This window comes from Impatiens glandulifera, chromosome 7 (assembly GCF_907164915.1).
Source record: "Impatiens glandulifera chromosome 7, dImpGla2.1, whole genome shotgun sequence".
NCBI lineage: Eukaryota > Viridiplantae > Streptophyta > Magnoliopsida > Ericales > Balsaminaceae > Impatiens > Impatiens glandulifera.
This window is the reverse complement of record NC_061868.1, coordinates 23770687-23794084: the sequence shown is the minus strand read 5'-3', so window position 1 is coordinate 23794084 and position 23398 is coordinate 23770687. Positions and strand designations below refer to the sequence as shown.

General features: G+C 32.2%; 1 protein-coding gene across 1 annotated transcript; it reads right to left on the bottom strand.

Moving 5' to 3' along the window:
• Positions 1-7333: 7333 nt before the first annotated feature.
• Positions 7334-20240, bottom strand: LOC124945034 (P-loop guanosine triphosphatase YjiA-like). The gene is made up of 10 exons (XM_047485400.1): positions 19890-20240; positions 18180-18245; positions 17816-17996; positions 16526-16722; positions 16326-16376; positions 12614-12705; positions 12391-12455; positions 10971-11065; positions 7746-7850; positions 7334-7654 (listed from the first exon to the last, which is right to left on the bottom strand). The coding sequence occupies exons 1-10, from the start codon at positions 20163-20165 to the stop codon at positions 7517-7519; spliced, it is 1266 nt and encodes a 421-aa protein (XP_047341356.1). The 5' UTR covers positions 20166-20240; the 3' UTR covers positions 7334-7516.
• Positions 20241-23398: the final 3158 nt, after the last annotated feature.

Here is a 23398-nt window from a genome sequence, read left to right as displayed (position 1 = left end):
ATTTAAATATAAAAAAATTAAATATCATTTAACTCTCTTTTTCATCAATCAAATCACAAGTCTTTTAACTAAAAAAATCTTCTCCTCCTCTTTAAAATAATCAAGAATCATTATTTTATTTTATTTTTATGAAAAAGGGTTTTCCGTTCGTTATAATTCATCATCGTATCTGTATTCCTCTCTCTCAACGCGAAATGGTTTATCTCAACGTGACTCTTCTTTCTAACTCTTTCGAACCAAAATGCTATGAAATCACTCCCTTGTTTGTACCTTTGGGTCCCATTCAACTTTCAAAAAGCGAATCAAAGCTCTTGTTATCGTTGGAAAATGATATGTTCTTAAAGACGAAATCCTTGTTGTTAGTATTATAGTTTGTTTCTTTTATAGTATTTAAATCATTATGTTAGGATCGATGTCGACTATAGAAACGGGGGTCTAACTATAGTTAACAACTTTCAAGTTTTGATTCGATGTTAACTTGTGAGGGTTTAAGATATGTTACTAATTTTCACAAATTTTCGCGAGCTCTTGAACAAGTTTAAGTGCGGAAACAGCTAGCTAGATTTAAAGCGTCAAACAAGCGAATGCAATGGAAAAAAATTAAAGAACACAATGAGTATTATGAATGTTCGGAGATAAAACTCATACATCACCCCTTCTTCCTCAACAAAAATAATATTTACTAGAAGACTTTGATTTGTATAGCGCATAGACAAACCCAGTCAGAAACCCGTGACTTAATTGACTGTCTCTTCTAAACTCCTAGAACACACTATTTAACAGAACACCCTCTGTTCAACTTATAACACACTGTTAATGACTATCAGGTAGTCTAGTAAATTATCTCTTAGCTTCACTTAGTAAATTACAAAATACACTTGAGAATAAAATAGCTAGAGATAGAGTAAATTGATTCAAGAAATTAAGAGTCTGGAAATCTGGTGATTTTAAGAAAGAGAGAAAGCTTCTACTATTTGTCGTTGTACTCTAATTGCTTCATATACTGAATTGTAGCAATGGTCAAATCTTTTTTTTGGACAGGTGTCCTCTTTCCGTTGAATGTACTATCCATGATGTACTGGGTAGTACAGTAGGAATATATTCTTGAGATCGTGGTAGTACAGTGCATGCAATTTGAATTATGGCGTATGTGGAAGTTGTTCGTTTGTTGAGCTCTACTGTCAGATGTCTGGAGAGCTCTACTTCCAGCTATCAAGACGCCCATCTTCTTAAATGTCATCTACTCTGCTTAGACGCCAAATGTTTTGCGCCATCTACTCTACTTAGACGCATCTGCTTTACTCAGATGCCATCTACTCGTGCACTCCTTAGACCGCGTTTAAAGGAGTTAGACGATGTCTACTTGAGCACTCCTTAGACCGCGTCTATAAAAGTTAGACGACTTCTACTCGTGCATTCCTTAGATCACGTCTAGAGGAGTCAGACGATGTCTACTCGCGCACTCCTTAGACCGTGTCTAAAGGAGTTAGACGACGTCTACTCGCGCACCTTTGACTTTGAGACGTCTACTCGCACACCCTTGACTTTGAGTTGTGCCTGAAATAATAAAACTCCAATTATTAATTTGCATCTAGTAAAATTCGAACCTAGGTCACCCACGTGACATTTATATCTAAGTATATATTAATATAATTGATATGACTAACAATAATTGAACTTAGTTTTATCCATTTATTATCAAAACAATTTTCATCAATTATCGAAATCAAGTATGATAAATTTCTTAAATTAATTAAAACCTTAATCTAACAATTTCTCTCTTTTTGATTATTTAAACTAAATTATCAAAACCAGGTGAGTTCATAACTTAATCACAATTCAACAATTTCTCCCTTTTTGATTATTTAAACTAAATTATCAAAATTAGGTGAGTTCATGATTTAAACACAATTAAACAATTTCCCCCTTTTTGATTATTTAAACTAAATTATCAAAACCAAGTGAGTTCATGATTTAAACACAATTCAACAATTTCTCTATTTTTGATTATTTAAACTAAATTATCAAAACCAGTTGAGTTCATGATTCAAACACAATTCAACAATTTCTCCTTTTTTGATTATTTAAACTAAATTATCAAAACCAATTGAGTTCATGATTTAAACATTATTCAATAATTTCTCCCTTTTTGATTATTTAAAATAAATTATCAAAACCAGTTGAGTTAATCATTTAATCAGTTTATGCATTGTTTTAATCTAACAATCCTAAAATATTTCTAAGGTAAGAAAACTTAGACTCGGGAAGTGGCTTCGTGAAGATGTCAGCCACTTTAGGCTATTGTTTGTCATATGCTATGTCCGTCAGCAGCCGACTGTCCAAATGTTATTTAACTCTTCCAAGTTGTTGTCTTGATTTACCTACACCTGTAAATATTGACACCTTTGGTACCCAATTTTCTTTGGATCCACGATGGATTAGTCCCTTGGGGATTAATACTCGAATTATTCTAATGGATCTCCCAATCCCTGTGTGTGTTTGACTTGATAGAGTTCCTTTTGTCATGTCTTTGCTGACCAGACGGGTTGGTTGTCCTATTTCTAGGTTTCAGCCAACTTAACATCTGATCGGTAGGTTGAACATATCTCATTTCCTTTTTAATTCCAAAATCCTCACAGTTTTGATCAGCGATACTATCTGTTAAGTTATCCTTGGCAAAACTTAGATTGAAGTTTTCCTTTTGTTGGGTTTAACTGTTTGCATGGGTTGGTTGGATTGCCTTCAACAAATCCCAAATTGAATTTGCATCCGGCTGAACGTTGTTGCTCAAGTATTTTATTGAGGGCACTTCCAGACCTCGTCCATGAGCTTATTACATAGCTTAATCTATTATTATCAAGAGATAAGCCATGAACTATTCCCTTGAGCTTATCATTCTCGGATGAGAGCTCAACTATTTTGTTTTCAAAATCTTTTGGTTCAGATACTTGAGATGAAGGGGTGTTATCAATTTTATTTTTCAAACTCATCTCATTGAAAGAGTATGATAACTTCTTGTACTCAATGACCATATCATTAAATGTAGTAGTTAATTCATCTCTTGATAATTCTTTAGATGAGAAGTCAAATACCTCAGATTGGTCGTCTTCCATGAAGCATGTGACGACTTTATCATCACTATCGTTAGATGATGAGTTGTCTGAATCGCTTTCGGCCCACTTGGCTTTTATTTCAACAACCATGAGAGCCTTCTACTCCTTGTTCTTCTTCATAAATTTGCCGAATTTTTTCACAAAGAGAGCCATGACATCGCTACTAATCTGCTTGGTAGACTTCACAACATTGGAGGCAAGTGGCTCCTCAATCGTCACTAGCGCTTTGGTAGAGATGGAAGATGTGGATGGCTCCTTTTCATTTGTAAAGTTTATCTCAAACTCGTAGGCCTTTAGATCGGAGAACATATCATGCAGTTCCATCTTATTAAGGTCTTTGGACTCCCTCATGGTCATCGTCTTAATATTCCATTCTTTAGGCAGAGTACGCATGAGTTTGATTACAACCTCTCTATTGTTGTAAGTCTTGTCAAGTTTGGAGAGATCGACGGTGATCTTACTAAATCTTTCATCAAATTCAGTCATTTTCTCTCCGGGACGCATCTTGATGTTGTCGAACTGTTGAGTGACAACCATGATTTTGTTTTCTTTGGTTTGCTCATTGCCCTCACACAGTTGGACCAGCCGCTCCCAAATTTCTTTGGAAGAGGTGCAATTAGTGATCTTACTGAACATGCTGGCGTCTAGTGTCTTGTAGAGAATGGTTGTTTCCATGTTGTCAAGGTTGTTCTTCCTCTTATCTTCGGTGGTCCACTCTGACCTTGGTTTCTCCTTCATCTCAGGAGTGCCATCGAGGTTAGTAGTGGAGATGGCATTCATTATCTTTATTGGGTCATCGGTGATGATATACCACATGTCATCATCTAGTGCAGCGAAGTGTGCCCGCATTCTCAGCTTCTAGTTATCGTAGTTTTCCCCGGAGAACATTGGGATTCTGTTGATAATAGTAGACATGCTTCAGGAGTCTGATGGTGCTTGAGAATAGAAAATCTAGTTTTGATACCACTGGTTAGGATCGATGTTGACTATAGAGATGGGGTCTGACTATAGTTAACAACTTTCAACTTTCGATTCGGTGTTAATCCTATGAGGGATTAAGATCTGTTTCTATTAGTCACAAATTTTTGCGAGCTCTTGAACAAGTTAAAGTGCGGAAACAACTAGCTATATTTGAAACGTCAGACAAACGAATGCAATGGACGGAAAGTAAAGAACACAACAAGTTTTATAGATGTTCGGAGATAAATTCTTACGCCGCCCCTTCTTCCTCAACAGGAAGAATATTCACTAAAAGACTTTGATTCGTATAGCGCATACACAAACCTAGTCAGAAATACATGACTTAATTGATCGCATGTTCCGAACTCTTAACACACACTATTGAATAGAACACCCTCTGTTTAATTTACAATACACTGTTAATGACTATCAAGTAGTCCAATAAATTATCTCTCAGCTTCACTTAGTGAATTACAGAATACATTTGAGAATAAAATAACTAGAGAGAGTAAGTTGATTCAAGAAATATGGTGATTTAGAGAGAGAAAGTTTATCGGTGTACTCTATTGAGATAGTGGTAGTTTGCTTCAGGATTATACTATTGAGATAGTGGTAATTTGAATTATAGCGTACCCGTTAGTACTTGTGAGATAAGAAACCCAGGTCATCCGCGTAATAGACATGTATCACTACACTACTATAATTTATACCCACATTTACATTAAATTATAATATAATAATATATGTTTATAAATACTTCAACTATAAATCATTAAATTTCTACCTACCTTTCTCATTTCTTTTTCTAAACTATTCACATTATATTAACATTCACAAACTATTATCTCTCCAAATCTATTTATATTCAAATTCAATAAACTATTATCTCTCCAAATCTATTTATATTCAAATTCAATTAATAAATTATTAATTAATTTTATTTGAATAATTATTTATAAAATTTAACACATTTTAAATAATTAATATAAAAATTATTATTTATAAAACTATAGGTTAGAATTTATATCTACACATTTTATATATCTAACATATTAATTAATTTTTTAAATAATATATTTAACATATTAAATTAATTTAAATTTTATAAATTAAAATAAATTAATAAATTAATAATCATATTTTACAATTTTTATAATTTAAGAAAAAAGCTTATTTAATTGTATATACGTATTAACTAATAAAAAGTTCATTTATGTACTATAAATTTTTTTTACTCTCAATTAGTAAACAACTAATTAGAATTGATTTTTTTTTAAATTTAAAATTTAAAATTTATTAATTAAATATTATTTTTTATCTTCCTTTCCTTTCCTTGTTTTTATTAATTAATTAATTAATTTCTCTCAATTATTATTTATTTATTAATTTATTTATTTATCTCTTTTTATTTTTTTTCTTTGTAATATTTATGTGATTTTTTTTAATGTAAATAAAAATTAAATTAATAGTCTTTATATTCAATTTTTTATTTAGGTTTATAATAATAGTAAACAAAATCATTGAGTTATTATTTTTTTAAAATTCTTTTTGTATAATTTTAATTAATATTATTTTATTATTGGATGTATTAATATCTATTATTATTCAAATTCAATAGTCTTTTGTTATTGAAGAGACGAGTCATTATAATATCCAAGTTTTAACTCCTTAAAGAAGATTAAACAATTTTAAAATAATCAATTTTGATATAGAAAAAATAGTTGAAAAAAATAAATAAATAAATAAAAATTAATTAATTAATAAAAAGAAAACAATTTTTTTTAATAATTAACTAATTAAAAGAGAGAAAATAAATATTTAATTAATAAATATATAAATTTTAAAAAACAATTCCCATCAAAATTAAGTTCCTTAACACTATTTATTAAAAAGACTAATTGAACAAAAATTTTTATAATAAATACATTTAAATAAACTTTTATTAGTTTATATGTTTAACTAAAAGTACATACGAGTCTAAATAAACTTTTTTCTTACAAATTAATATATATATATATATAATTAACTCACTCAAGACATGAAACACATGAAAACGGGCATCGACACTACACGATTAAGTCAAAACAATAATCCGTTTTAGTCAAAATAACACGAAACACAAAATTAAACACGAGTTAACATGACAGAAATAAACTCATAAACACAAATTAACATAACACGAAATAGTTCATAAATTCTAATATTTTGAATGAATCAAACACAACATGTATAAGATTAAGATATGACAGGATTGAGAGTCTAACACAACTTGTCCGAGTCAAATACGACTCTTTATGTTTATGCACACAATGTCTAATTCAAAATCCAATATAATCATACAATTTTAAGAACATTACTTTTTTCAGCCTAGAATCATTCAATCTCATTTTAATTTCAACACATAAAGTTTATGTATTATCATTTGAAAAGGGAGAGTTTTCTAACAATAATTGTTATTAAAACTTTGCAGTGCATGAACCAGAATAAAATCTTAAATTTGCAGTTCAAGAACACAATGCATACTCCTAAGCAAATTCCAAAGAGAATAGTTCATGTAGAAAACAAAAACTCATTGTAACCATCTTCTTTAGTTCCTTACAAGGAGAAGGGACTAAAACTATCAATGGAACAATCAACACAATATCTAAATATCAAACTTGCAACAATCATGGCACCGAATTGCAAAGATATCTAATCCTAACATAGTCAAAAACGAAGAATCTACATGAATGTCTTGGATAGATAGACCAATTTGATTGATACACTCAGCATGGTCATAATTATAAGTTTCAAATTGCATGAATTAACAAGAAACAGAACAACGAATTGCAAAGATGCACAAGGATAGAACCTTACAATTGGCAAGACCTTGATCTCACATAACTCATTCTACTACAACATCAGCATGATGGTAATCAAAATCCCCCTCAGCGGGAGAACTATGGACAAAAAAGAGTCAAGGAACACTTTGAGCGGCGACAAAAATCATAGAATCAATCACAATAGTTCCTTTAATACAAGAAGAACAGATAAAATCACCCAACCCAAATAGAAGAGGTGTGATGCCAACAGTGACAATGACTAAAGGCACATGCAAATAGGATCATCATCCACAGAACAAAGAAACTAGGGTCGAGAGGGTTCAGAAGACTTTGATACAACTGAAATCTCAAATAAGACACATAGTCATAAAAGGGAAAACTAGGCCTTCTTAAGAAAATTTGGTTTAAGTTTTATTTGGATACGTGATGTTGGTTTTCTTTACCAACTAAGTATGTGTTATTTCATTATAAAATATAGCACCACTTTGACAAAAATAATATACCTATTGGTAGTCTCCATCATTCACAAATACAAAATTCCCTTGTGCTTGAACTAGACATGTAGCATTAGATTGACTTTTAAATTAACTTATAAATCACCCATTTCAATCAATAAATCCTTTAAACTAGACAGCCTTTGAAGCCTTTTCTGAGAGCAATTTCATCCAAGTTCCTTCCTATGAAGACAAGCTTATTTATTCTTTTCTCATCGGTTCCCCATGCCTTACCTGGGCAGCCGTCTAAAATGGATTGCACCCCCTACAAGGAATTGAACCAGAGACCTAAGCTTATGTAAAGATCATGACTGAAAACAAAAGAAAAAATAAACCACCAACTATATTAGGGACACCTGAAGAACATAGCGGGCATCAGAATCTTTTATGGACAGAACTCCCTTCAACCTATATAAGTCTTCGCCTTTCACTTCAATTAGCCTTTCGATCCAATCATCCACCTAAATCATATCAATCCAAAAAGATGTTCTAATAAATAATTATGTTGTAACAATATCTGCAACAAGCATACAAGTTTTCAACTTTAGATATAATGCATGTAAGTAATAAGGAAATCAGAGAGACAGACAGATAATTTTTTTTTTTGTATATTGAATATATGATATACACTATGTACATAGAAAGAACGGTAATGGGTAATTCTACCCTCTTACTCAAGTTGGATGGTACAAATTGTACATTCCTAACTTGTTACACATGTCATTGAATATTCTTTTGGCAGAGGTTTCGTGAGTATCTGCAAGTTGAGATCTTGATGGAAAGTTAAAGGTTTTCAATGTTCCACTGTCAACTTTCTCTGAAACGAATTGTTTGTCAATCTTGATGTGTTTGGTTTTATCGTGATGAACCGGATTCTTAGTCATGTCACAATAGAGCTTGATGGCTGTCATCGATGATTACAAATTCCTTCAAGACTCGTGTACCCACATACTTTCACATAACTTGAGGGTGAGCTCGTAGCTCAACTTTAGTACAGCTTCTTGAGGCTACCGATTTCTTCTTCCTTCCCAAACAAATGTTTAATTGGTTCCCACTCTGCATCTAAATATACTAATTTCTCAACATTACTTCTTCAAGAACAATGAGCCTTTATCTAGAATGTAATTGATGTACCTTAAGATTCTGTAAACTGCATACAAGTGTTACCAAGTTGCAGTTCACATTCACTGGAAAGAAAATGTTCGGTTCTCCATTTATCAGTAAAGATGTCATATTTTTTTTATTATATGTCGAAGTAAGGGTTCATTGAGGTATCACTCGGTTTACATTTTGAAGATCCATTTACACCGATGTGTTTTTTTCAATTTAGAAGTTCACAAAGGGACCACTTATGATTCTTTAGAAGTGCACTAGTATCATCATCGACAACACATTTCCATTTTGGTTGCTTGAGGGCTTCATGAATGAATGTAGGTATTCTAACATTGTCATAGTCAGCAATGAATGCCCGGTATGTCTCCAATAGACATTTGTATGAAACAAATTTGAGATTGGGTGATTTATACATACCTAATAGGCTAATACCTAACATTGTTCCGAACAATGTGTAAGTCAATAGAAAGAGTATCATGATTAGTTGTCGTACCTGAAATTTCAGCTGAACTCGGGTTCGAGTAGGATTCATGGACTGGTTGCAAGTTGTGTTCTTCTTCGAGGGTATAGTTTTAGCTCTATTCTCAGAGGAGGTGAGGTTGATGAGGAAGTGGTTATGATTGTGGATTCAGATGTAGGTTTGAATGATAGATTTTGTTGTGATGTTGGTTCAAATGCACATTCGGGCACATTTATGAAAGTAGGAGTGATGATATCTTCCGGAGGACCATCATGAAGATTGTTGAGATTCTCCTCCTCAACGTGATGGTAGAAGGATTGATCTTCAATTAATTAAACATTCATGGAGTAGGTCATTTTGGACTAGGGGTGTAAACAAACCGAGTCGAGCTCGAACTAGCCCTGACTCGAGTTCGGCTCGACTCGTTTTTTAGTGGCTCGGCTCAAGCTCGATCGAGCTTTCAATATTAAGCTCGAACTCGGCTGGGTCATATAACCGTAGGCTCGAGTTCGACTCGAATTTAAATATATTTATATATTAATTTTTTATATTAAAAAAAATATAAATCACCATTCATCAATCACCAGTTCACCACACAAATATTTCAAATCATTAGTTACATATTAATATTTCAAATATATTTTGGGAGCTTTGGAGTCGAATAGGAGAGATCCGAGTTATTACCTCGAGTAAGTGACAATTTTTTCTTTAGTCTCGAACCCAGGATCTTAGGGTGAATATCCACCTCTTGTTGCCGTTAGGCTAGAAGAGGGGATAAGCATCACCCTAATATATTTTGGGAGCATTGGAGTCGAATAGGAGAGATCGAGTTATTACCTCGAGTAGGTGACGATTTTTTCTTTCGGCAACACCATTTTGTTGGGAATATCAACACAAGAGCTTAGATGAATGATGTCTTCCTAAAATCAGAGGTTGAAAGTAAATAATTCACATCGGTTATCGGTTTTGAAGGCTTGGATGGAGGTTGTAATTGGTTTTGGATTAAGATAAAAAAGTCTTTTAAGGTTTGACAAACATTAGATTTTTCCTTCATTAGAAAGAGTTAAGTGAGGCGATTGATCGTCAATAAAGATCACAAACCATCGTTTATCAATCTAAAGAGTCAGTGAGGGCGGATCCCCATGCAGGCAGATCTCACACGTCACTATGAATTAATGAGAATGGTTTAGAAGATTTGTATGCAATGCTTAGTTTAGAGGATTTATATGCAATGCTTGGGTTAGAGGATAGAGCGTTTTGCAAATTGGCAAGTGTCACAATTAAAAGTTGTAATTTCATTGATAAACAGGTTAGGAATAGTTTAACCAAATAAAAAAATGGGATGTCCAATTCTATAATGTCACAACATTATTTCGACACGTTTGTTTGAAAGAGAAAATAAAATAAGCTGAAACATTTTTTATGGCTAGGTTGCAAGATCTAAAGTTATGAACACAACTTAACACTGTGAATTGAATCGTCCTCCCCGTTCTCTATTCTGAAATTCGTAACCATTCAGATAGACTTAGGTTTTACGGAAGATGATCCGGTTCCTAGAACTCTTACGTCGTTAGCAACACGAACGGTGGACAAATAGTTTTGTATATAAAAATCATGAAGCAGAGATAGGTTCTCCTTCATGTGCTCAGATGCCCCTGAATCGACAATCCAATATTTTGAGTCCAACTGCCGAATATGACTATTGTTGAGGCCCAAATTGACCACCATTCATGACACTGAGAGCTTTTTGACTTCTTTTTTTTATGTTTGTTTTGATGTATCATTGACACATACAAACATGAAACCTCATGTCATAACTTAATCTGTATTATTTTAGTTGAGCCTTCTCCACCACAAATTTGCAACCATCGTGAAAACGAGGATCAATGAAATGGTAAATGGTGTCAACCAGCACAAGGAAGAAAGATTTTGGAACCAAGCAGGAGAAAAAAGATATGCATAAATCTTCTTATTAACATTCTTTCTGCAATCCAAGACATTTTCTTACCTCATCAAGGTCAAGGTCTCCCTCAGAAACAATGCTAACACTAGAGACAGAAGAATCATGTGTATGGCCGTGATGATGATGCCCACGATGGTGCACTGACAAAAATGGAAAAAGAAAAGCCATGTTCATCAGATAGAAAATAGAACTAGACAACTGTTTCAAATGACAATTTACTATAAAATCATTGGTGAAAGAACTACAAAAAGTCATGCAGATTCTATGCTGAGATATCATAAGGTTAATATACAGATCAGCTGAAGAGTGTAATCTACACATATTCTAAGTGCTACCCTTCATCTGATAACAATCTGAAAAAAGAACTCCATTTTCTGTGTAGTTCAGGAAATTTATTAAAGAACTATTCAGACCTGCCAAAATTAATAAATTCCACAATAATAGCTCATAACAGATGAAGTCTTTTAACGTGCATTTCCAGATTGAACTAAATTAGGATCCATTAAGAATGAATTTGAAGGGACCAGAGCCCTAAAACATTCCATCAGCGAACTATGTAAAATTCTGAATCCAATCCTTAATAAATGTGATTTTTTGCAGGTAATTTTAATCATAAGATTATAACAGATTCTGACAGTAGAATAGCATTGTCTCTACTAATAATGCCATCCGTGTTTTATTACTCAAAAGGTTTACAAAATTTATTATAATATTTTTTATATCTAACTTTTTAAAATTTTATAAAATTAATGGTCATCAAGACTCAAAATCATGACCTTGCGGACATAAATCTTGTGCTCTATCACTTAGCTAGATGACTTTGCATTCCTTTCAAGACACTTGACATGGGTTACAAAAATAATCTTAGCACCTCAATAGTATTTTCTCCACTCTTCTCTTCCTACTTTTGCTATCCATTAGCTACTTCATCACTGTATTCACGTTTACCCTTTTGTTTTTAAAGAAGAAGCAAACTCTGGACACCAATACTCTTTTCGTCTCAAGTCACTTGGAACTTGTTTTAATTCATCCATTTAATTGTGTTATGGATATGATCTCAATATTAAGCATCGAAAAGGAAGTTATGTCAACCAACAAAATGCTCAGCTTGTAACCAAGGACTATAAACACAAAATGTGTGCTTTTTTTGCACTACTAACCAAAGTTTGGCATCTAAGCTCAATTTCACCATAAGAATGCTTGTCTCATATGACATATTACTTAGTAAAATTAAAATATTTGTACAAAGAGCAACCCAGAGTAAGGTGATGGGTTTTCAAATCCCACCACCATTCAATGGAGGAGGAGGTGTTAAGAGTTAAAGTTATGTAAATGTTTCTCAGAAAATTAAGTGTTTGCTTACTTGTATCTTCCCCATAAATAAATTAGTTCTTTTTGTCATATTTGGAAGGGAATAAAGAAAGATCACTAACTAAAATTAACAAAGCAAACCAAAAGATAATACCATGTCCGATTTCATGGTGATGGTCATTACAAAGTGAACTATCTGACTGAACTTCCTTATCAATTCTGCAGCAGAAACATCATGTCAGTTCCAAATAGCAGTAACATGAAAATGTGATAGAATATCTATGTTTTGTATCGATAAAGAACTGAAAGTAGAAGAAAAAAACAATGGATAATTATTTTCTTTCTGCAATAGATAATATGAGGGGCAAACTGATTACCTTTCCAGGTCATAACCACCAATCCCTAAGACAAAATCCATGTCGACAACCCCATATTTTGCTTGTTTTATTTGTGCCATCGAATTAATATGCTGTGCAGGAAAAGAAAACCTTAAATCCAACTTCATAGCATGTAGAAGAAACTGAACCAGAAATCACCTTAATTTAGAAATGATTTCATGTTTAAGCAACAAGTTTTTCCTGCTAGTTCTAGTTCATCATACTATCAGCCTTATATTCACTAATTCAAACCTAACCAAAGAGAAAAAAAGTTCCTCTGCTTTCAAACTGAAGAATACCAGGTTATTTAATAATAGAAAATAAATAATGGTATGGTTAGTGTAGTTAGTGGGGTGTAGTTGTAACCAACCATTCTCATTTTTTTAATGTACATAAAGTAAATGTGTAACATTCAATTGACTAAAAGTACCTCAATCTCTATAATCTTATTCTTACTCACATGGTACGGTATGCTAACTCAGTCTAAATCTTCTCTCAATCTTCAGAAACATCTAGGCACGGCTAAACCTTGTTCTCCAACAAGATCAGCTCAAAACCGCTTCCATCTGGTCATTCTCCTTTATTTTCTTTCTACAAATGACTGCTCTAGTCGAATCAACTGTCTTCATGAGCAGTAGAACCATCGATAAAGCTTGTGTGAGTCACAGCAACAGATTTGACCATTATACAAACACATTGGACACCTGACAGAGAAGTTTTGGGAACTTCACGATAAACCAACTGATCGGCGAATTTAGAAAGATTTGAACGAGGTACCGGAGGTGATATGAGGATGGGTTATTGGTGAAGAGTTTCGGCCTTGTGTCCTAGCAGTCACATCTTGAATATCAATCTGTTGTCATTATCAAGTGTTGGCTCTATTTATTTACTTTGTGGTCGTTTGGTGCGTTTAGGTGAGTTCGTCAGTTTATTTTCGGAAAAGATCAAATTTTCATTAGAAAAAAAGTAAGGAAGAAACACAAGTTGCGTTCAATCATCCAAAAAGGGGAGGGGTAGGCAAAAAACCGAAAGTAGGAGACAAGGCAAAATGGCAATAAGATCGAAAAAATATCATCCTCTGCATATCCCCTTTTTCGAATTGAAGCAAACTTATGCATCATAAAACCTATGAGTATCAAATCGTATATTATTTTTATCAAAGGCTCTTTTGTTACTCTCTTTTCAGATTGCCAATCACATGACGAGATCAATTGGTTTCCAGTTTTCCGCAATGTTAATGTCAGATTCTCATTCAATCCAATTAGCCCAAAAGTCGACGACATTGGACAGAGCGTCCTAATGAAAATCAAGGATGTTTTACAGAAGAGCTTACGTGCTCTTGGCAAGTTTGTAATGGAAAAGGATGTGGTCAATGGACTCCTCGCTCCTCAAGCAAATATTGCACAATATTGCCAAGTGAAATCGTTCCTTTTCAATTTAGCAGCAGTCAAGACTCTGATACAAGGAAAAGGGTCAATGCTTATGGTGGAAGTTAACGGTTGGAAGCCTACCGGTTTTGATAAGTGGCGGGAATAAAGTGACAGTTATAAATAGAACATTAGTTGTGAAGAGTAGTTACGAAATGATTAGTTGAATTCTCTTGACAGGGTTTCTCTCTCTCATCTCTATTGTATTCACCCTATTGTATTCACCCTAATAGTTAGGGTTTTATCTCTCCTCATTAATTCAATTGCTTTTTAGCTTGCTAAGAGCTCTAATCTTCTTTTCGTTCTAAATTCTAGTTCTCTTATTCATGTAATTTTAAAATATATACATAATTCAAGGTCAAGGTATATCATTAGTATCATAGCTCGTTCTTGGCAAAATAGTGTGATGTGAGGGACGTTTCAGCAGAGGCACTAACAGTCTAACACAATTACAGAAGATCAATTCTAAAGGAAATCGCAATCACCGGTCTACAATTCACCGGTCTACTTTCTGAAGCAAATCGCAAATCCATTATTCATTACTTTTGATTCAATTTGGTGCGGTGAAGGTGGATAACATATAGTTGGAACTACTGAAGAATTTAAGAGACACACAGAAATAAAGAAGAAGAATTAGCAGAAGAGTATGGTCTCGGATGTACAAGTCGCAGTTAGTGGCAGCGACATAAATCGCAACTCGGAAATCTTTTGACTGATTCAAGAACAGAACAAAAGAACTTCCGATTGCCGACTGACTTTGAAATTGTTTGAAGAATCAAACAAGTTATTGTTGATCAATGTTGCGATTAAAGAGTTTGGAAGAAGACTGTCTGTTATTTCTTGAAAGCGGCAACAAGGTAAACTGTGAATTAGCTCTGTGAGGTGGCAAAGTTGTTTGGCTGTGTAAAATGAACGAAAGAGTAAGTATGATGAATAGTTGATGCTGATTTTGGATATACTGCTGAAGTATATGAAATGGACATTAAGTGGGTCTGAAGTCTAAATTAAGGAAAAAGTGATTTTGTGGGCTGTGAGCTTAGTAAACAGTAGATAAAAAGTACTTTTGACTATCAGAATTCTTTATGAGGGTTAATCGATGATTATCTCTGTGAAGAGATAAAGTCTATTGAGCATTGGACAACTAGTCTTATTTGGCTACACTTAACTGAAAGAAGGAGAAGGTCTCTTTTGAAGTGCAAGCTGCTCACGAGCTCAATTAGTCGGAAATGGCAGAACTCGAAACGAAAAACGAGCTAAAAGAGATGTGTTTGATTGAAGCTCCAGGAAAGTGATAAAAGATTGGATCAAAATGATAAACGACTCGACCGAATGGAAGAAATGTTAACCGCAATGTAGAAGGTGATTACGCAATACATAGGAACAGTGTTAACAGATTGAAGAACTCAAGTCCAATTCCTTAAGTGGCCAACAAACAAGTGTTGATGAAGAAAATATGGAGACTCAGGTGGAATACGAGACAAAATGCGACAATTCTGGGTTTGGAGAAGAGATACGCGCTAATGAAAATTTGTTGGTTATTTCCTTGCAAATCCCAAAATTGGTCTTGGAAACGATGCCACTACGGCGATTAACGGATAGGAAGTGCAATCGACAATCGTCATATGGTGATACATACAATCGTGATCAAGTTGACCAAGGCATAGCTCAATTCGCTTTGACAATTTATGCAATGAAGCATCTCGAACATCGAAGATTGAATCTTGGCCAACGACCCTATGTTTCAATCATGTCTTGATTCAAGGCGAAAAGTGGGGTAGATGAAAGTTGTCTTCGAAGAAATTTTTGTTATAAGTCGTTGAGAAGTTACAAATACTTCCTATGGTTCGAAGAACCACCAGATAGTCCAAGAAAAAGATTTTAGCGATTCATATGGTTCAAAGAGCTGGTGCTTTGGAGTTTCAGCTAAACCTTCATTTATTATCATTCGCAGGCAAATTCAGGAGAGGGTAATGATACAAGGGAAAAGGGTATTAGAATTAATGCTGGTGAAAGTTAACAGTTAGGAAGCCTACCGGTTTTGATAAGTGGCAGGAATAAAGTGACAGTATTTAATATAGTAGTATAATTATAACATTAGATGTGAAGAGCAGTTATGAAATGATTAGTTGAATTCTCTTGACAGAATTTCCATATGATTAGTTTTTTTTTTCCTTTATTTTTTCTCTTTTTGTAACGTTTGAACGCATATTATGCTAGCGCTATTTTTAATAAAAAGTTGACTTTTAAAAAAAACATTAAAAGCAGAAGAGAAAGGGATATAGTACCTTAATTTGCTTTGTTAATTTCTCTATCTCAGATTCAGTTACCAAATCTGTCTGCCAATATATTCATAGAAATACAGGATGATAATATTATTAATAAGAGCCTTAAGTTAATTCAAAAAAATAATAATTAATAAGAGCCTTAAGTTCCCGATAAAATACAGTAGTTTGAGCCTAAGGTTGTGTAGAATAGTATTAATTACCTTGTTTAAAATTATACGATCTGCATAAGCTACTTGCTCAACTGCCTCATTGACGACAAATCTAGGTTTCACTTCATTTAATCGTTGCATGGCATGCTTAGAATCAACCAAAGTAACAACTCCATCAAGTTTCACATGACTTGATAGCATCTCATCAGAGCAGAATGTTTCAATAACAGGGCCTGGTTTTGCAAGACCTGCAAAACAGTCATGAATAGAGAGATGAGATATTTCAAGATCTCAAAAGCTTGTACAATATTTGTAATTGTTGCCAACTATGTCAGATAACAGCTTCTAGAATAAATGATCAGCTGCTTAGGATGTCACTAAGAAAATACACTGTAAGTAACTATTGTGAAAAGTTATTACCATGCAGCCAAAAGCTGTAATGAGCTAGAATATCATGATGAATCTCAACAGCATGTACATACTAGCTAATCCATGCATAACAAAGAACGCGAGAGCATAGGAGATCAAGTTCAACATCATATGGGCAAGAGCAGTTCATCCCGCTGTAGTGAAACAATTGCTCTCCCCATGCTCCATATAAATTAATATCTAAAACTAAAACTGAGATCCAACCAAGCAATGGCAGATGCAAATGACGAACCTCTATTGACCTTATTTAGACACTACTCCAAAAGGGTCAGTAACATCCTGTTAAGCCTTGCTCCAGGAATCTACGCACAAGCTTATTGAACTGTGGAAGTGAATATTACCATGTTTTTGGCAAAATAATAACAGATTTATCCTAAGATTTGCGATATTTACAAAAAACAAAATTGATAAATACGAAAGAAAATATGTATATCTAATGGCATACTGATCGGACTTATTTCCCCAGATGATATACCATTCTTCCACCTTATTCTTAATTCTCATTTCACTTCATTTGTCTTTTTACAACATTTTCTTCCTGTGTGCTTCGAAGCATCAATGCAAATCATCTACTATGATCACAAATTATCACTCGTTGCATCAAAACATCTATTTGTTTCACCAGATAATTTTTGCATTAAAAAAAATTATGTTCCACATTTATGGACAGCATAAGTTTACCCATACCATTTGCTCATTACTTCATGCTCCGTAAATTAAGTCTTCATGGTACCACCAATTATGCATACCAGATTAGAAATTCATATATACCAAACTTAAGATAGCTACGACTACATTCAGGAGTCATAGAAAATCATACCAAAGTTACCATAATACTACATAATGAAGAGAATAGAACATACAAAGAACAGAGAAAATATATATAATTATATATATATATGTATATGAAACCTGTTGTCTCTATCACAATATGGTCAAATTTGTTTTGGTTCTTCTTAACTAACTCCAGAAGCATTTTAACTAAATCCCCACGCACAGTGCAACAAAGGCAACCATTGTTAACCATAACTATGTCCTCGTTTGATGATGAATGACTAGCCACCAATGAACCATCAATGTCCACTTCACCAAACTGCAACATCAGAAAGAAAATATATAGAAGTATTTTAGATTATCCACAAGGATAGAGATATAAATAACAACAACAAACATAACAGTTATCAGCATGGCAAGTTTGAACAACAACTAGGAAAATAATTAATGAAAGTAAATATCGTAAAATATAAGAAGCACTGTAGCTTCAGAAGCTTCATACCTCATTTTCGACAACAGCAATTCGTTTTCCATGTTCAGATGTTAGAATGTGATTCAATAGAGTAGTCTGCAAAGAGCAATTGATTAGCATTGTGATATGGTATAAAAGGGATATGTCTACTAGGCTAGTAAAAATTATTATAGGGATTATATAGGAAGCTATAAGCAATTTAGTATAAGTTATAGTAGTTATTAGCAGTTATTTTCAGTTTTGAAATAGTATAAATAAGTAGTTTGTAATGAATAAAGAATGTCTCTTTTATATTAAGGCTTCTTCTCTCACTTCTTCCCTGGAACCTTCTTCTTCTCTGGGAATTCTAGTTCTTTCTTCTCTCTGGCACTCTGTATCACAATGTAGTAAAACTAAAATAATGAAAAATAGCATCAACACTGAAGGTGACTTAAATCCATCCTATGTGGCCTTGATAAATGACTCTTTGGTATAGTTTTTTATAAAAATGACACTAACTAAATCCATGTAAATTGCAAAATGGAAAGAAATATTTCAATGTCTCAAATTAGAAAATACAACCCATATTTAATTTATACTAAAAGAAATACATTTTTGTTGATGACAAGTGGTGCACTTTCTACATTATTCTAGTAGAACATCTCTTCAGATAAACCTATAAAAAAAAATTATCCAAATGGAATATCATGTTTGCAAGTCTGATTCTAGTCAAATGGCTGACAAAAATTAGAATGGAAACATGAACTTACATAAGACATTCTTATCGAACATTAATTTAGTTTTGTATAAAACTTCCTTGAATGAAACAAACCTCCAACTTGTACAATGAATTCAAAATGAATATTTTTAAAATAGTCTGTACTCTGTTGTAAATGTGTACTGTGTTGGATACCATGTCTAATATTATGTTCGAGCTAGCACTACAAACTAGTTCCATGTGAATTTTAAGACATTAGTAAATACATCAAATGTTTTTATCAATAAGAAATTTTGTTGTACACACACTTCCTCTGTCTCTCTCTCTCTCTCTTTCTCTCTAGCATCACTTGCAATGGTGGATCCAAGTCTTTGATCCGCATATTTGCAACTAAATCAATCCAAAACACAAGTAATCGCATAGGTTTCATATCTGGATTGTTTTGTTCATATGGTGGAACTCACAGTCTAATATGATCCATTCTAAAAGGTCTTCTAAAAAAAGTTCAATATGAATATCTCACATACGTCCAGGGCACAAATTGAATCTTCTGCTTTACCTATAGAGGATTCGGAATAGCCGAGTAGTTTACCAGACTTCCCTTACAGTGTAGAAACGAGAATCAGATATTTCTGCTATCACTTTTTAAGAAAACTTAAAACAGTCAATGATCATCTGCTTGACTATCAGTAAACCTATCGAATTGTGTAAGGGTAGTACAAAAGAATTAATTTTTTTCTACATTTCCTCCGCAAGTTATGGACAATGATTAACTGGAAATGAAGTGGGAAAAGGTGAAAGTATGAAAGAGAAGCAGGATAAAAATAAGGCGAATAAACAAATTGTCTAACAGATAACCAATTTATTAGCAAGTTTTCTACTAGCACAACTTTAAAGCAGGCTGAGGGGCGTCATCAGGAAAGGGTCAAATACTAGCGCTGAATTTACAAAAGTGTCAAGTTCTTAACTAGATAATCAAGCAACTGACTGAACATGTAACATTATTTGAAACAAATGACTAGAAGATATACAGGAAAGCAAACCTTTCCGGATCCCAGAAAACCAGTGATGATGGTGGCTGGAACGCGATTATCGAGGTTCAAAGCGGGAGATGCTACGGAAGTAGTAGCGGCATGGTTGGGTGCAGAGAAAGTTATTGACCTTCTTGAATTTGGAGTCCCGGATTGGAGTTCCGGGGAATTGAAGGAATGGAGGCTCCTGAAGAATTGAGAAATAAGAGGAAAGCGCCAATCATGGTGAATAGTTCTGCTCAAGCATTGTGATGCATTTCTTGAAAGGAGTTTGACGAGAACGCTCATTGCTGCTAGCTAGGGTTAAGTTTGTGAGTGATAGAGACTAGAATGCTTAAACCCTCATCTATGTCGATGACCCTGACAGGGTTTAAGGGAAATTTTTCGTTTGGAAACAATTTTTTTCGCTATTAAGCCAGTTTGAAAACAATTTTTTTTTGTTATTGCACTTGTTTGGAAACAATTTGTTTTAGGTCTTAGATTTTATTTTGGAGGGCTATGAAAATCAATATCATAGCAAATTGGTAAAGATATGTTAGAAATAGGTAAACAAAATCAGTGCAACCCTTGTTTTGCTGTTCAAATGTGGTGCGAACTATGCTTTCGCATAGGAACCCGACTTTAAGTTAGCCCTAAACTTTGATTATTAATTATTAAATTAATTAATAAATGAGACTTTTAATAACACATTGATCAACATTGATCACTTTTTCTCTACTACTTTATTTTTTTTAATTAAATTTTATTTTTTGATACCATATATATATGGAAAAAAAAATCATTTAGACGTATTTACGGGTACAACTAGCTCACTTAAGCCTATATACTAATAAAAAGTCATTTAAATATACTTACTATCAAAAATTGGCTCATTTAGTCTCTTTTATTAACCATAATTAATTTTTATTTTTTAATTTATATATTTATTAATTAAATATTAATATATTTTTTTTCTCTTTCTTTTTTATTAGTTTTATATTAGTTTTTTTTTTATTTCATATTCATTTTTTTTTATCAGTTATAAGAAATAGATCTTAAATTCTTATTTTTGAAAAAACTTTAACAACTTATTTATGAATTTTAGGTTTTACTTTAATATTTTTTAAAAGATTTTTTTAATTTAATTTAATATAAACAAAAATGAAATTAATATTTTTTATTTAATTTTTATTCATAACTTATAGTAATAGTAAATAACATTGTTTTGTCTAATATTTGATTATTACTCTTTTGGTGTTTGATGAATAAGTTACTATTATTATCTAAATATTAATTAATTTATTTTTATGTTAAATGATTTTTATTGTTGAAAGTATAAGTGATCATTGTTATATTCAATCATTGGGACCATAACAATTTAAAAATAATTAATAATCAATGTTAATATAAGAAAAAAAAGAAAAAATATAAAGTTAAAATAATTAATGATCGAATGCTCATATATATATTAATATTAATTTAATTACGGAAATATAATTTTTAAAAATCAAATAAAAAAATAATTATATTGTAATATTATTTAATATATGTAATCTCAATATATTATATTTTATAAGATATAAATGTATTTTTATTTTACTTTAAAATATTTTATTTTTTAAAACTATTTTGCAAGAAGACTCAAGAGACTGTCTATTGATACTTCTTCAACAAACTTACATCTCGTTTCGAAGCCCTAAATCTCGTCTAAAGAAGAACGAGATTGTTAAAGATTTTTCATGCTTAGAATGGTGGAGGATGAATATAATGCAATATCCGATATTGTCAAAGATAGCCGCTGATATTTTAGCTATTCCAGTGAGTTCAGTGGCTTCAGAAGCCACATTTAGTGCAGGAACTCGAGTTATTGATACTTATCGCTCATCACTTTCTCCAGACACGGTGCAAACTCTACTATGTGGGGGAGATTGACTCCGACATATACCTAGACTGAAAAAAAAAGACTAAGGTATGTAAAGTTTCATTATTAGTTATCTAAATTAGAAACTAAATTTTAATCACTTATATGATTATTTCTTTTTACAAAAGGAAAAAAACTTATCAATAAATTATTCTTTTAACATCCAACTCATAAGGTAAATTGTATTTTAGTATTTTAGTTCTTTCTAATTTTTTTAATTTGTTTATCTAGTGCAATTATTATATTATTATTTGAGTATACTATAACTTTATGTTAATGAATGTATGTAGTAATACAGGTTGTATGATCGAGAATTTTTGATTGAGATGACCACTGCTGAAATTTGAGATGAACACGCATGACACATGCTTCTGAAATTTTATGTTTTATGATTTATGGTTGTCTTTTTTTTATTAATATGTAACTAAGGACATGAAATATTATTTTGGTGAACTAGTGATTTATGAATGGTGATTTATATTTTTTTAATATAAGATATTTATATATAAATATATTTAAATTCGAGCTTCGAGCTTATCGAGCCTATCGAGCCGAACTTGAGCTTATGGTTATTTGATCGAGCCGAGTTCAAGCTTAATATTGAAAACTCGATTGAGCTCGAGCTCGAGCTCGAGCTGAGCCAATAAAAAATGAGTCGAGCCGAACTCGAGTTAGGGCTAGTTCGAGCTCGGCTCGACTCGTTTACACCCCTATATTTTTCTTAATAAAATTTTATTTTCTCATACAATATATAATATATATATATATATAATAATGTTTAAAGTCAACTAACACCATATTAATCTATGTCATTATCAAGTAAACTTTCTCTCTCCTACTCTATTTTTCTTAATTAAATTTTGTTTTCTAATACCATATATATTTTATATATAATTATCTATATTTTCTCTCTCATACTTTATTTTTCTTAATTAAATTTTGTTTTCTCATACCATATATACATGAAGGTGGCTACCTCTAAAGTTTTTTATTTTAAATAAATTTTTATTTTTATGTGGAGCGTTATAATTTAATGTATATTTTAAATGTATGTTCTTGTAACTATTGTTAAAAACATTTTAATATTTTAGATCTAGTTTTCCATAATTTAATAATATGTTTTTCTTTTCTCTTTTATGAGGTTAATATTTGTTAAATCTTTATTTTAATTTTTTGGAATGTGTATATTTTATATTAAATGTATTCTAGATTAATATATATATTTTTTAGCTCTTGCTAAGCAAAATGTCGATTCAAGGAAAGAAGGGCCTTGCATAAACAATGCATTCGGCTAAAAAATTATGAGCATTGTTACCTGCTTTCGTTGAATGCGAATGTGTGGTTACTATCGGATGGGTACAACAATTAGATAAAACTCTTTCTATGATAAGAGCACGCATTGAACGCTTTCATAAACGAAATATTATGAGCAATGAGAGATGTTCGAGTTTGAATTTAAGTACAAGTCATTTTATTAATTGTAAACTCTCTTACATTTTTTTTTTCTTCCTTAAATTTGATATCTTATAGTATAATTTATTTTAAATAATACATGTATGTATTCTTATTTTTTTTAAAAACCTTTCAAAAAAATTAGAAAATTCATATTTAATTGCATTTT